Below are 12594 nucleotides of genomic sequence, written 5' to 3' on the forward strand. Positions count from 1 at the left end.
TCCTGAGCCAGTGGGAATAAAAGGCAGGACTGAGCGGCAGGTACCAGCCCCAATGGCTACTGGAGCTCCCGATCCCGGAGGCTGGAGCGGGCCATTCAGAAGCGTGGGGCCGGGCCTGGCGGACGCTTGTTGTTGTCCGGCCCGGGAGGCGGAGGTCGCTCGCTCGCTCGGTCGCTGACTCGCCGGGGCGCTCTGTGGCGGTCAGCGGCAGGTCGGTCGCGAGGGCGGGCGCTGTGCAGGGGGACGAGGCTATGTTGCGGCGGCAGCCCGGACGGGCCGGCAGGGCCGGGAGTAACGGGACGTCGCCGCGGAGCTTCTTCCCCCGGATGCAGTGCGGCCCGAAAGGAGGCCGCGGCGCCGCCCTCCGGTCCTGAGGAGCCCGTACTAGCGGAGTCTGCCCCGCCTGCGCACCGGTATCGACGCCGAGCTATCCGGCCCGGCCCGGCCCAGCCCGGCGTGGCCCGGTCAGCCTAGCCCAGGCAGGTGGGTGTCTGCCCGCTGCCCCGCGCCGTCTCGGGCGGCCGGAACCGCAGCCCCCATCAGGCCTTGCGCGGCGCGCTGCCTCCTGGGACTTGTAGTTCCTCCACTGTTCGGCGGGCACCCCTAACCCCAGCGCGCGGGCGCGGCCTGGCGGACTCCTCGGGCCCTTTCTTCGCTCCATAGCTTCTGGAGAAACTAGGTGCTTTTGCAGAGTAGAGCAGAGGAACCTATGGGCTTCCACTCCCCCTTGCCAGAAAGCAGCCAGAACAGGGAAAGAGCCTGTCCAGGTGACCACAGGTCTCGGAGCCCCAGGTGTCCTGATTTTCAACCGGGATGCGGGTTCTTTCCTAGGCTGAGCAGCCCAGTTCGGCCTGAGGGGGACTGCAGCGGGAGTCATGTCCCTCGCGGGTTCAAAATGACCCCCACGGTGGGTGGGGCTCTTTCTGGATGGGGATGGGTAACGTTGAGGAAGAGACTAGGTCCCAGGAAGAGAGGATCCCAGGGAGGCCTCCCAACCTGGTCCCAGAACTTAGTGGCTTGCAGGGGGCGTGGCTGAGCTTGAGCCTGGACTTGCCACCCTCAGGTAAGGGGATCTCATCAGCTAGCAGACCAGGAGAGGGAGGGGAGCTGTGTGGAGCCAGACTCAGTTTGTTTACAGCACCTCTGCTTCGGGGTAGGAGGGCTGAAGGCAGAGCCCCACGGGGCCAGATACCCATAGCCTGGCCTCCCACATCCTTAGGCAGTACTAGCCCCTCTGGAGCACAGAACCCTTTCCCTAAGGACATGAAGCTGTTGGAGAATTCGAGCTTTGAGGCCATCAATTCGCAGCTGACTGTAGAGACCGGAGATGCCCACATCATTGGCAGGTGAGGCCAGAGGTTCTGGAAGCTGGCATTTCAGAGGTCACTCTGCCCTGGCCTCTGAATCAAACCTGGGAGGCAATGTTCCATGATCCTGCCTGCATCCCATAGGATTGAGAGCTACTCATGTAAGATGGCAGGAGACGACAAACACATGTTCAAGCAGTTCTGCCAGGAAGGCCAGCCCCACGTACTGGAGGCACTTTCCCCACCCCAGACCTCTGGCCTTAGCCCCAGCAGGTAAGCCAAGGTGGACCCTGCCCCTGGGGGATTGTAGGGTGGTGGGCTGGGCTGACGCTTGTCTCTGCAGACTGAGCAAGAGCCAAGGTGGTGAGGACGAGGGCCCCCTTAGTGACAAGTGCAGCCGCAAGACCCTCTTCTACCTGATTGCCACACTCAACGAGTCCTTCAGGCCTGACTATGACTTCAGCACAGCCCGCAGCCATGAGTTCAGCCGGGAGCCCAGCCTCAGTTGGGTGAGGGTCAGGTGGAGGGAAGGGAGCCACAGCCCCACAGCCATTCCACTGCCTTCCCCCATTTTGGTCATCCCTGGGCTCCACCCATTCCAGCTTGCTGTCCAGGGCCCTTGTCAGCCTGACTGTGACCTGCCGTAGGTGGTGAATGCAGTCAACTGCAGTCTATTCTCAGCTGTGCGAGAGGACTTCAAGGCCCTGAAGCCGCAGCTGTGGAATGCAGTGGATGAGGAGATCTGCTTGGCAGAATGTGACATCTATAGGTGGGCCGGCATCCCTGCAGGAGGGCCCCCCAGGTGTGTGTGGCACTTGGGGCCTCATGCCACTTCTCACCCCACACTTTCCAGCTATAACCCAGACCTAGACTCAGATCCCTTTGGGGAGGATGGCAGCCTTTGGTCCTTCAACTACTTCTTCTACAACAAGCGCCTCAAGCGAATTGTCTTCTTCAGCTGCCGCTCCATCAGGTGGGCACCATCTGCCTCCCTTCCCCCAGCTCCCTGTTAGGCCCACACAATTTCCCCAGCTGTGCCCACCTGCTCTTGATTTTGTCCTTCCTGGACATCCTCCCTGGAGCTAGGCAGGCCTAGGGTAGGCGGTCCTAAGACTGGTTTCCCCTCTTCCCCCAGTGGCTCCACCTACACACCCTCAGAGGCAGGCAATGAGCTGGACATGGAACTGGGGGAGGAAGTGGAGGAAGAAGGCGGAAGCAGTGAGGGCGGGGCCGAGGACACCAGCACCAAGGAGGACAGGTGTGTGATGGTGGCTGTGACCCAGGTCCTTGGAACCTTGAGCGGGTGTGACAGGGTGGGGGCCCTCTATCTGGTCTCAGTGGTAGCTGCTCAAGGCCTGCTGTATGCCAACCCTTTCCCAGGGTCCCAGTGATGTGTATGTGATGAGGAGCAGAGGCCCCAGCTTCATCCAGCTTCAACCAATGCCTGGACCTGCCCACCTGAGAGGCCCCAGGGCCTCCCCAGCTGCTGGCCGGACCCTGGCGCTGCCACAGTCCCAGCGCTGCCCAAGGCCACACCTGCCTGGCCCTTTGGCTCTAGCCTGTGGATGTCCACTCACCCCCACAGGCTGCTGCTGCCCATGCTGTGGCTGGACTAGATAGACAGCACGGGACCTGGTGGGAAGAGCGACTGCCTGCCTCCCCAAACGAACTGCCACAGGCAGGGACAGCTGGACCACAGAGTTTATTTTTGTATTTTGTACTGGGCCTGCACACTCCAGCCCAAAGGGCCTATGGCCTGAGGCCCCACAAGCAGGCCCCTGCGGTCACCGGCTCTGGTCTTGGGCTGGTCCCTGGCGCCCACCTGTACCCCCCTCACCTCGCCCGTTTGACCGTGTGCACTGAGTGTCACTTTGCTGCAGCTCATTCGTTTCCAATAAAAGTTTCTGTGATTTAGTGTGGACCTGGATATGGCTTGGAGGTGGGGCCTGCGTCGTGGGTGGGGCCTATGGTGTCTGGTATCCTAGCAACAGCCACTGCTTCCGCTGGGTCCCGGGAACTGTTGAGTGCCAGGACCCACAGTCGCTGAAATGGAGGCAAAAGTGTTGGATGCAAGCAGCTCCTTTTCAGAAGGCGACAACCCGATTCTGGACCCGGACCTGTATGAGGCAGACAGCTTTGACTTTCCAGACCCTGGGCTGCTCACTGAAAAGAATGGTGAGGGACTTGTCCTCCTCCCCCAGGTGCCTCTGGGGAGCAGGTTCCATTCCAGGGGATGAAACTCCCTTGGGCAGTCCCCGACCAGAAAGGGCCCTCGGAAGTGGGCTTCCAGCTGCCCCAATTTCCAGGGTTGGGTGACCGTTTCCAACTCCTGCTCGCAGAGTTGTCTTTCACGGAGCCGTCACAGTTCCTTCCGCTGTTTACCAGCAGCCAGTGGTGGCAAACCAAGACCCCAAGGGCCCGTGCCCGCCAGCTGTGGCTGCTTCTGCGCACAGGCCTCCACGACATCGTGGAAAAGGTGCGGCTCTCCCTGGGCATCTGCCTCGAGGCTTCTATCCAGATCTAGCCCTTCCCCAAGGGGTTCCCAGCACCGACTCCACCCTGATAACCCTTGTCCCAACCCTTACCTGCGGATGTGCCCATCCCGACGCAGGAGAAGAGAGCAGAGCTGCGTGTCGCGCGCTTGACGCACGGGCTGGAGCCGCTGCGCCGCCTGGAGGTGGCAGCTGGGCTGTGCTCCGTGGCTCAGGACCCAGTCGGCGGACGCTTCGTGGTGCTGGACGGCGCTGGCCTCCTGCACCTGCACAGAGAAGACGGTTGGGCACAAAAGAAGCTGCCAGCACCTGTGGCACTTACTGGGGTGGTGGCCGTGCTGGGCCCGCTGGGCACTGTGGGCCGCTTTGTAGGCTGGGGCCCCGCAGGGCTAGCCATCCTAGGGCCCAACTTCAACTTGCTGTGGCTAAGCGAGCCGGGGGTGGGCTGGGTGCCAGGATGCGAACCCACCTGCTGCCTGCCAGTGCCTGACCAAGGGCTGCTGCTCGTGGCCCAGATGGGCGGCAGCCTGGTGCTCTGGAAATTCCGCTCAGGTGGTCGCCGCCTGGTGCTGTGTGGGTCACCCCTGCAGCCACCGCCAAGCCCAGTGGGCGAGCTCAAGCGTCTGGCACTGGGACCAGCACCTCCCCACGAGGCCCCGCGCTGCTTTGCAGCCTACGGCTCGGCCGTGCTCACCTTCGATCTGCAGGCCTGGGCTCTCGTAGATGTGCGCCGGGATCTGCACAAAACGTGAGGGGGGTCCACTAGCGAGAGTCGGTCATGGAAGGGGCACAGGCCGCCCATGTGCAAGGCCGTGCTAAGTCTGCCGCCCCCCCACCCCCTCATTCCCCACCCGCAGCACCATCTCGGACCTGGCTTACTCCAAGGAGGTAGAGGCCATGGTGACAGCTTCCCGGGACAGCACAGTGAAAGTGTGGGAGGCTAACTGGCAGATCCGGATGGTGTTCGTGGGCCACACAGGTGCGCCATGCCAGGGCAGGTCTTAAAGCGCAATCTGTATCCACCCCAAGCTCGATCCTCTGCCTTAAACAGCTCTGGGCTATCCAGTATCTCCACTGGCTCTGGCCAGGCCTCTGCGCTGGCTGCAACCTGGGCTGACAGCTCCCCTTCCTTCTCCCTGGTGCACTGGAGTGAGACACGCCCCTCCCACAGGCCCGGTGACAGCTCTGGCGGTGCTCCCGAACACCACCCTGGTGTTGTCGGCCTCGCAGGACGGGACACTACGCACATGGGACTTGAGGGCAGCGGCACAGGTGGGCGAAGTGGCGCTGTGCTCCTGGGGCCAGGACGCATTGTCTGGGCGCGTGAGACAACTACTGGCTCCAATGAGCCCGGGTTGGCCGGTGCTCTCACTGTGCAAGAGCAGCTTGGAGCTGTGGCGCGTGCGCGAGCTCTACTCGCTGATGGCACACCTGCCGGCACCAGTGCTCCATCTGCTGGTAGCGCCCCCGTTGCCGGCGCCGGTGTACCCGCCGCTACCCACGCGCCTCGTGTGCGCCTGCGCTGACGGCTCGGTCTACTTGCTGTCGGCTGGGACCGGGCGCACTGTGAGCGCGCTGCTGCTGGAACCCGATGACTGCGCGGCTGCCGTCGCTTACTGCTTGCCACGCGAGGCGCTGTGGCTGCTGACGCGTGCAGGGCACCTGGTGCGCGCCAACGCAGCGTGCCGCCCCATGCTTGTGCTGCACCGCGTGTGCCCGCTGCCACCCCCGGCGCCACAGCCCTGCTGCCTGCACCTGTACAGCCACCTCGCAGACCCTGGCAGCGCATTCACCTCCTGGGAGATAGTGCGCCAGCACAGGGGCGAACTGCACAGCAGCACCATGGCCTGGGCCTCGAAGGACAAGAATCGGTGGGTGCTGGAGCTGGTGAGGAACGGCCAGGCGGACGTGGGGAAAGGGCCCACACCAGCAGGCTCCATCGCTACCCATAGGTACCTGCCCGTGGTGGGGCACACAGACGGCGCGTTGTCTGTCCTCGAGTGGGTCTCATCGAAGACTGTCTTCCGTAATGTGGCGCACAGTCCAGGCCCGGTCACAGCTATTGCATCCACCTGGAACAGCATCGTGTCTTCAGGTCAGCATCTCCCCTACCCACGTGGCTGGCCTGGGAGACCCTTCCTACCCCCAAGGCCCAGCCCTGGCTCCTGCTGCCTGCAGGTGGAGACCTGACCGTGAAGATGTGGCGAGTCTTCCCTTACGCCGAGGAGAGCCTGAGCTTGCTGCGCACCTTCTCTTGCTGCCACCCAGTCGTGACACTCTGTGTGCTTGGCAAACGTGTCACCGTAGGCTTTGAGGACCCAGACAGTGCCACCTATGGCCTGGTGCAGTTTGGCCTGGGTGACAGCCGGCGATTTGACCACCGGCCCCAGGACGACCCCGTGGACCACATCACCGGTGAGGGGTAGAGTGAAGGTGGAGTCTAGGCCAGCAGGCCAGCGAGCTGCTCTGTCCCCTAACCCTGAGCCCCGTCCCCAGGCCTGTGCTGCTGCCCCTCGCTCAGGCTGTATGCCTGCTCCAGCCTGGACTGCACCATCCGCATCTGGACTGCTGAGAACCGCCTGCTGCGGTGGGCTGGGGCCCAAGGGAGAGGCTGAGGGGAAGCTGGCTGGGCTCTTCTATCTGTGCTTCTAAACAGCCCCAGTGGCTGGAGGGGGGAGAGGGCCTTGCCCTTGCCTGTTTCCCTCTGTGGAACAGGGACTAGACTCTGGCCTCGGGCACCCCTCCAGGCTCCTGCAGCTGAATGGTGCCCCTCAGGCCTTGGCCTTCTGCGGCAACAGTGGGGACCTGGTGCTGGCGCTGGGCTCCCGCCTCTGCCTGGTATCCCATAGGCTCTACCTGCCCACATCCTACCTGGTTAAGGTGTGCAGTGAGGACAGGGTGGACGAGGTGGGGCTGCTGCAGGCAGACTTGGCTCCCTAGGCCAGGGACCCAGGCTCCTTTCTCCTGCCCAGAAGCTGTGCTGGAAGGCTCCTGACATGGTGGACGACCCTCCACTGCCGCTGACCAGCCAAGAGTCACTGACCTCCGCCCAGCTGCAGAAGCTTGCCAACCTACACGGGGCAGCCAGCCTCAGGTCTAATGGCAGGCCCAGTTGGCCATCGGGAAGCCCCCACCCAGCCCTGCTGGGCCACCACCTGGCTGCATGCCCCCACCATGAGGCCCCATCCCAGCCCCAGCATCCTTATTCCTGGCTAGTCCTCATCCCTGCCCCGACCCACTGATATGCCACCCAGTGTCCCACCTGTGCCTGTCCCCATCTGCAGTGCTGCCTTGTCCTTCATCCACAAGATGACACCAACTCAGCAGCCAGTGGTGAAGGAGGTGGGTAGGTCCTCCTTGGCCCTGTCCCCTACCCAGGCTCAGGCCTGGGATCCTCATGGTTGCCTGGGCAGCATGTCCCAAGGCTCAGAAGAATGGGTTAACCTCTGACCCCCACCTCAGGACTTGGAAGCCCTAGTGGCCCGGGATCGAGACCTTGAGCAGCTAAGGCTGGGGTTAGTGGTCCCAGCAGACCGGCCCCCGCCCTCCTGGCAGCAGCGCCGGGAAGCCTTCGACAATTACCTGCGCCTGATCTATGGTTCTGGCCTGCTGGTGGGTATGGGGCCTCCCCCAGCCCCAGCCCTGACCCTGGCCCCTTCCGCCGCCCCCCAGGCCTCTGACACAGCGTCTGGTTCTACTCCTCCTAGGGTGTGCAGTCTAGAAGGGAGTCCTGGCAATGGAACACTGGGACCCTCACAGTGGAGAGAGAGATCTGGGACATGTGTGCCCTGCCCAGAGCTGGCCCCTGTCTCTGGCAGGCTGGGGTCAGCACTGAAGCCCAGACAGCACCAACAGCCCTGCCCCCTCAGGACCTGGGGGCCCTGGGCCAGCGCTTTGCCCACCCTCCCCAAATCACCTTGCCTATCCCACCCACCTACCGAAGGGTGCATAGCAGGGCATCCCAGGTGAGCCTCCCGCCCCTCCCCCTCCTCATCCCACCTCAGGACCCATGCCCTGACCTCAGGCCCCACCCCTGCCCCTACCCTGACCTCAGGTCCTGCCCTGTCCTGACCCCTGCCTGGTAACTCCTCCCACACCCTAGCTTCTGTCCCGCTCCTCCCTGAGCCACGACCTGGGTCTCAGCCTGGATCTGCAGCTGCAGTGGGAGCAGCTCCAAGGGAGGCCGACCATGGACTTGGACCCACCATCCTCCCACCTGCAGCACAGGGTGAGGGACCCAGGCAGGTGGGATGCTGCCTACCCGAGGGCAGAGCTGGAGGGGTGCTGGGGGCTGTACTCTGCTCTGAGCCCCTGTCCTGTCCCCAGATCCCTCTGCTGTGGAAGAGACGGCCCAAGGAGCCTCCGTCTAACTTTGGGGGTTTCTTTCCTGCTACCACACAGCCCTATAAGGTGAGACCCCTCCACTCCCCCAGAGGCACCCCACTTCAAGGATCACACTTATTGTGTACCCCATCTCCCCTTTGCTTGCAAACCTCTGTGTCAGAATCTGACTTGGGGGACCATACCCACCTGTAGCCCAGAAAGTCAGGCTGTAACCCTCCCTTCCCCACCCTTCATCCCTGCCAGGTCCAGTTCAGGGGGACACCAGCTGCTCCCTACTGCTCTGGGAGTTGAATGCTTCCCAGGCCTGAGCCTGGCCTAAGCCAGGGCTCCAGGGCTCCCAGAACAGACACCAGGCAAAGCCAGAGCCCCTGCCAGCTGCTTGTGCCTGCACAGCCCTCTCCCCAGTGGAAGTGCTGGGTGGGGTGGGTAGGGCCCCTTTGAGCTTCTCCTGGAAGACCAGAGTCCTTGTCCTTTAGGGGACCAAAATACAGGGGAGCTGACTATCTCCCCACCCTTGCCCACACCAGATGCCCAGGCAGGCCTCAGCCCCTGCCCTAGCATATGCCTGGCATTGTCACCCACCAAGGTGGGCCCTAGACTCTTCTGGCTCGGGCAGCACCATCAAGCCCCCCTTTGCCAAGCTCCTTCCTTCTTACCCTGTCCCCTCCCATGCTACTTATAGATGTCCCTGCTCCAGGGCTGGGGCCTGAGTCTTATGGGGAACGCATGGGCGTGCCAGGCTCCCTGGGATAGCTGATCCTCACTGACCGCCCTGCCCCCTGGTGTCTCAAGGCTCTCCATGCCCATCTGTGTGTGGGAAGCAGAGGTTGCCTGCCCAGTCTAGCTCTTGGAGGCCTGGTGGGCACAGCTGGCTGGTCATGGAGGTGATGGCAGTGTCTGTGCTGGGGCAATTCAGGCTCTCAGCCCCTGCTGTGCTCCACCTCCAGCTCTGCCTAAGTCCCATCAGCTTCCCTGGCTGCGTGCCCAACTCTGTGGTGCTACAGCAGATGTGGCTGCCTGCAGAGATCGGCTGCCTGGGGTCCCTGGCCCAGCTCACTTCCCAGAGGAGACGCAAGGCAAGAGGGCTGGGCTGGGTGGCAGGGCAGGGCTCGGGGGGGCTCCACTGTCCCCAGCCCACCAGATGCCTCATCTTGCATTCTCCCTTCTGCAGCCAGGTGTGAGCCAGTATGACCTGTGGCTGCAGCGGCACAGCAGGCAGTTCCACACGCAGTGGCAAAGGAATCTCACCCAGTGGTTAGGGGAGAAAGAAGAGGAGGAGGAAGAGGAGTGGGAGGAGGAGCTGGACCTGGAGGCTGACTGGGTCTCGGCTTCCCTGAGCCCTGAGACGTCACAGGCTGACCAGCAGATGGATTCTGGCAAACGGGATGGGGTGAAGGTGTGGGTCCACCCCCAGGCCACCTCAAGGGTGGGCTCGGCTCTGACACTCAGAGAGGCGGGGACTACAGTGGCCCCCACTTTCCCTAGACCTCTGCGGACTTGACCCTGGAGCGCCCCCATGAGGCCGCCAGGACCGAGACCTCCCTTCACCCCGAGTACCACCACAGGCGCTCGCTCTGGGAAGAGCGTTTTAGGCATCTGCCCAAGTTCCTGCATTTTTTCGTCTGCCAGAACTGGTTCAAAAAGCTGTTCCCCATCTTCACCGTGGAGGTTCGGGGGTATCTGGGAAGTACAGGCTAGGGTTGGGGCAGGGGCACACCTGGTGTGGAGTGGGAGCCAGGGCCTCGGCATGCCCACTCCACAGGCATACCCGGAGATGGGCACAGTGGAGGGCCTGGCCTCACTACTCCTGCGCCTGCTGAAGGAGGCCACGTGGGTGGACCGCGTGCACATCCTGCGTGCGCTGCTGAGGCTGCTTCCTGACGTAAGCAGCACCCTCAGAGGCCGGCTGCGGAGCATACTCGTGCAGTTGCTCAACCTGGACCAGCCCCCCAGCCTCCAGGTGTGCCTCTTGACCCGCCCCCGGCCCCCCTCCCACCACACCCACCAAGCACACTTTCCTCATCTGTGCTCAGGACTGGACTCAGAGGCAATTCGTGTTGCTGGCACTGCAGCTGCTCCTGGCCTGCTCCCTGGAGTCCCGAGACGTGGTGCTGGAGCTCATGTCCTACTTCCTCTACTCCCCAGCCTCCTGCCAGTGAGTGTTGCTCCTGCTGGGTCCCCCTCACCAGCCGGGAGGCCTCTGGGTAAGCCACATGCGTGTGTCCCAGGCCAGAGCTCAGGAAGCTGCTAGACGGGCTGGGCCTTCAGGACCCGGAGGGCTTCCTGTTCAAGGAGATGCTGACCTGGGTGCAGGGCCCTGACCTCAACTCCAAGGCTGCGCTGCGTAGACGCTGCTGCCAGAAGCTGGAGGACCTGATCCAGCAGCTGCAGGTGTGGCCGGCAGGGCTGGGTGGGCCACCTGTGGGAAACTCTTGCCTTCTCTGAGGCTTTCCTGAAGTCCTGGGGGAGAGCCAGGTGAGGCCAGCAGGCAGGCTCCGTGCCTCACCCAGCTCTGGGCCTGGAGTCCTCCTACCTGATGCATCTCTAGCCTCCTTGTCAGAGGATGGGCAGTCTCTCCCCTGGGCCGGGGCTCAGGCAGAAGGGAGTTTCACTGTCTGTGCAGGGGCTCCAGGAGCAAGGGCGCTTCCTCCCCGCAGGTGGAGACCTTGCAGCCGCCATCTGTAGCCCAATTGTCTGTGGTGCTGCCCAAGGTCTCAGATGGTACCTCGGAGCTTTCCTATCCCAAGAAGACCACATCGCAGGCTTCGAAGGCCTCGGTGACACCGTCGGGCGCCTCCTGGTCATCCTTAAGCACGTCCAAGAGGTTCCTGCAGACCTCAGAGAAGCCCGTGACGGTGGTCTCACCTGTGCAGCCAGACCTGGCTGCCCTGCAGCTCCAGAGCGAGCGGGTGCTGGAGCAGATGCGCATCCAGCACACCCGATGTGTGCTCTCGGACATGCTGCAGAGCTTCCCCTCGGTGCCTGAGACCGACCTGTACTCCTCAGTGCCCTCTGCGCTGCCTCAGGGGCCACCGCCACTCGAGAAGACAGACTGGTCAAAGTCGCAAATGCTGGACCTATGCCTCATTGACACGCTCAACTTATTCTGCAAGCAGCAGCGGGCATGGCAACATAGCTTAATCCCGGAGGCCGAACTCCCACCCCTGATGGTGCCCAACACGGTGGTGCCGCCAGCCCGGGATCGTTGGTGTGCTGGGTGCGGGCATGGGCATGGGCGCAGGCAGCCAAGGGCCAAGTGGCCAGGCCTGGCTGAACCTGCCTCCTTACCCCTAGGCACCACCCCATCCTGCGGCTTCAGGAGGCCAACATTCAGAAGTCTGGGATGAGATTGAGGGGTGAGTGGAGATGGGGGCGGAGACTGACCTGGCCCCAGCCCTGCCCACCACCTCACTGCATCTCCCACCCCAGGCCGAGTGTTGTCCCGTACTGGCCGCACCCTGGATGGCTCCATCCGGATGTTGAAGCTGCCGCTGCCACGAGTGGAGGTGCAGCCTTTCCCCCCGGGCTGGCCCAGGCCTGCCCACTCGCAGCCCCCGCTGCTCCTACAGCCTGCTCTGCAGCGCTACTTTGTGCTAGATGACACAGACCCTGACAGCTACAGCTGAGCTGGCTGGTGGCCATACCCTCCACCCCTACACCCTCTACCCCGCCTTCCCTTCACCCCACGTTGGCGAGTGGCAGCCTGCTCAGGCCTGCCATTGGCCTTCGACCAAGGCCCAGTCTGGAATAAAGTCCAGAGGCTTCAGCGAGCTCGAGGCCATTTCTTTCCCTGGAGGGCCCTGGGGTGGGCAGGAAAGTCTGGCTGATGGCCTGAACCTGCAGGTAGCCAGTTGCATGTGGGAGGTGGGAGCTGGGGCATCATCAAGTCCATGGTGGGTCAGCATCTGGGATTTGGTCAGTGTGTACAGAGCAGCGTTGGTTCTGGGAGGCCCTGTCTAGGTACAGAGGAGACCCATAGAGTGGGCAGCACGTCCTCTCACGCACTCAGCCAAAGCTTACTGGTCAATCACTGGATGCTGAGATCAGAGACTGACCTTAGCGATGGTTTGCTGGCCAGCCGATGGCCAGGAGTGGAGGGGATTGGAGAAGGGTGTGGGTGACCACAGGTATGTGTGGAGCAGGCACCTTTGGTGTCGATCACATGATTACAGGCATGAGCCACCATGCCTGGCTCTTACCTTCATTCTGGAAAGAAGAATTGATGAAGGAACCACATGCCTTCATCTGAGAAGCAGTAATGAGGCAGCATCCATTGGACCCTTCAACCTAAACGTCGTGAGAGATGGACCTTATGAAGTGTGAGTCCCGGAAGCCCTTGCTGTCGTGGCCTGCAAGGCACTGAGAAGACTACCCCTGGGGTCCTTCTGCATAGTAGCTCTTTTTTTTTTTTTTTTTTGAGACAGAGTCTCACTGTGTTGCCCGGGCTAGAG

At 62.7% G+C, this 12594-nt stretch overlaps 3 protein-coding genes across 7 annotated transcripts; 2 read left to right on the forward strand and 1 right to left on the reverse strand.

Moving 5' to 3' along the window:
* The first annotated feature begins 26 nt into the window (after positions 1-26).
* Positions 27-3222, forward strand: MAF1 (MAF1 homolog (S. cerevisiae)). Of its 5 annotated transcripts, XM_012648087.1 has the most exons (8): positions 27-483; positions 1220-1346; positions 1452-1580; positions 1651-1816; positions 1955-2076; positions 2161-2280; positions 2443-2565; positions 2688-3222. In XM_012648087.1, the coding sequence occupies exons 2-8, from the start codon at positions 1264-1266 to the stop codon at positions 2707-2709; spliced, it is 765 nt and encodes a 254-aa protein (XP_012503541.1). In that variant the 5' UTR covers positions 27-483; positions 1220-1263; the 3' UTR covers positions 2710-3222. The 5 variants fall into 5 exon arrangements, with proteins under 5 accessions (XP_012503541.1, XP_012503539.1, XP_012503540.1 ...); XM_012648085.1 differs by having other exon boundaries at positions 96-483; positions 1955-2280; positions 2688-3221; XM_012648086.1 differs by having other exon boundaries at positions 415-483; positions 1261-1346; positions 1955-2280; positions 2688-3221.
* Positions 3223-3827: 605 nt separating this feature from the next.
* On the reverse strand, positions 3828-4662 carry LOC105813315 (putative protein TPRXL). The gene is given in 3 exon segments (XM_012647957.1): positions 3828-4441; positions 4494-4536; positions 4651-4662. Coding segments are annotated over 3 exon segments (669 nt in total).
* A 710-nt stretch (positions 4663-5372) lies between these two features.
* LOC105813316 (WD repeat-containing protein KIAA1875-like) lies at positions 5373-11769 on the forward strand. Its single transcript, XM_012647958.1, is given in 20 exon segments — positions 5373-5670; positions 5752-5894; positions 5978-6214; positions 6296-6386; positions 6575-6679; positions 6800-6905; positions 7016-7141; positions 7262-7411; positions 7507-7764; positions 7902-8027; positions 8126-8209; positions 9091-9219; positions 9315-9539; positions 9629-9811; positions 9906-10103; positions 10177-10298; positions 10372-10534; positions 10891-11351; positions 11438-11499; positions 11573-11769. Coding segments are annotated over 20 exon segments (3345 nt in total). The 5' UTR covers positions 5373-5491.
* The last annotated feature ends 825 nt before the right edge of the window (positions 11770-12594 follow it).

Source organism: Propithecus coquereli, unplaced genomic scaffold, assembly GCF_000956105.1.
Source record: "Propithecus coquereli isolate 6110/MARCELLA unplaced genomic scaffold, Pcoq_1.0 Scaffold28, whole genome shotgun sequence".
NCBI lineage: Eukaryota > Metazoa > Chordata > Mammalia > Primates > Indriidae > Propithecus > Propithecus coquereli.

Bases quoted from the DNA above. Each gene is read 5' to 3' on its own strand.
- MAF1 (XM_012648083.1), top strand. From the start codon at position 928: ATGGGGATGGGTAACGTTGAGGAAGAGACTAGGTCCCAGGAAGAGAGG. The intron at 1,581-1,650 runs GTAAGCCAAGGT...TTGTCTCTGCAG, and splicing joins TCTGGCCTTAGCCCCAGCAG to ACTGAGCAAGAGCCAAGGTG. The intron at 2,566-2,687 runs GTGTGTGATGGT...ACCCTTTCCCAG, and splicing joins ACCAGCACCAAGGAGGACAG to GGTCCCAGTGATGTGTATGT.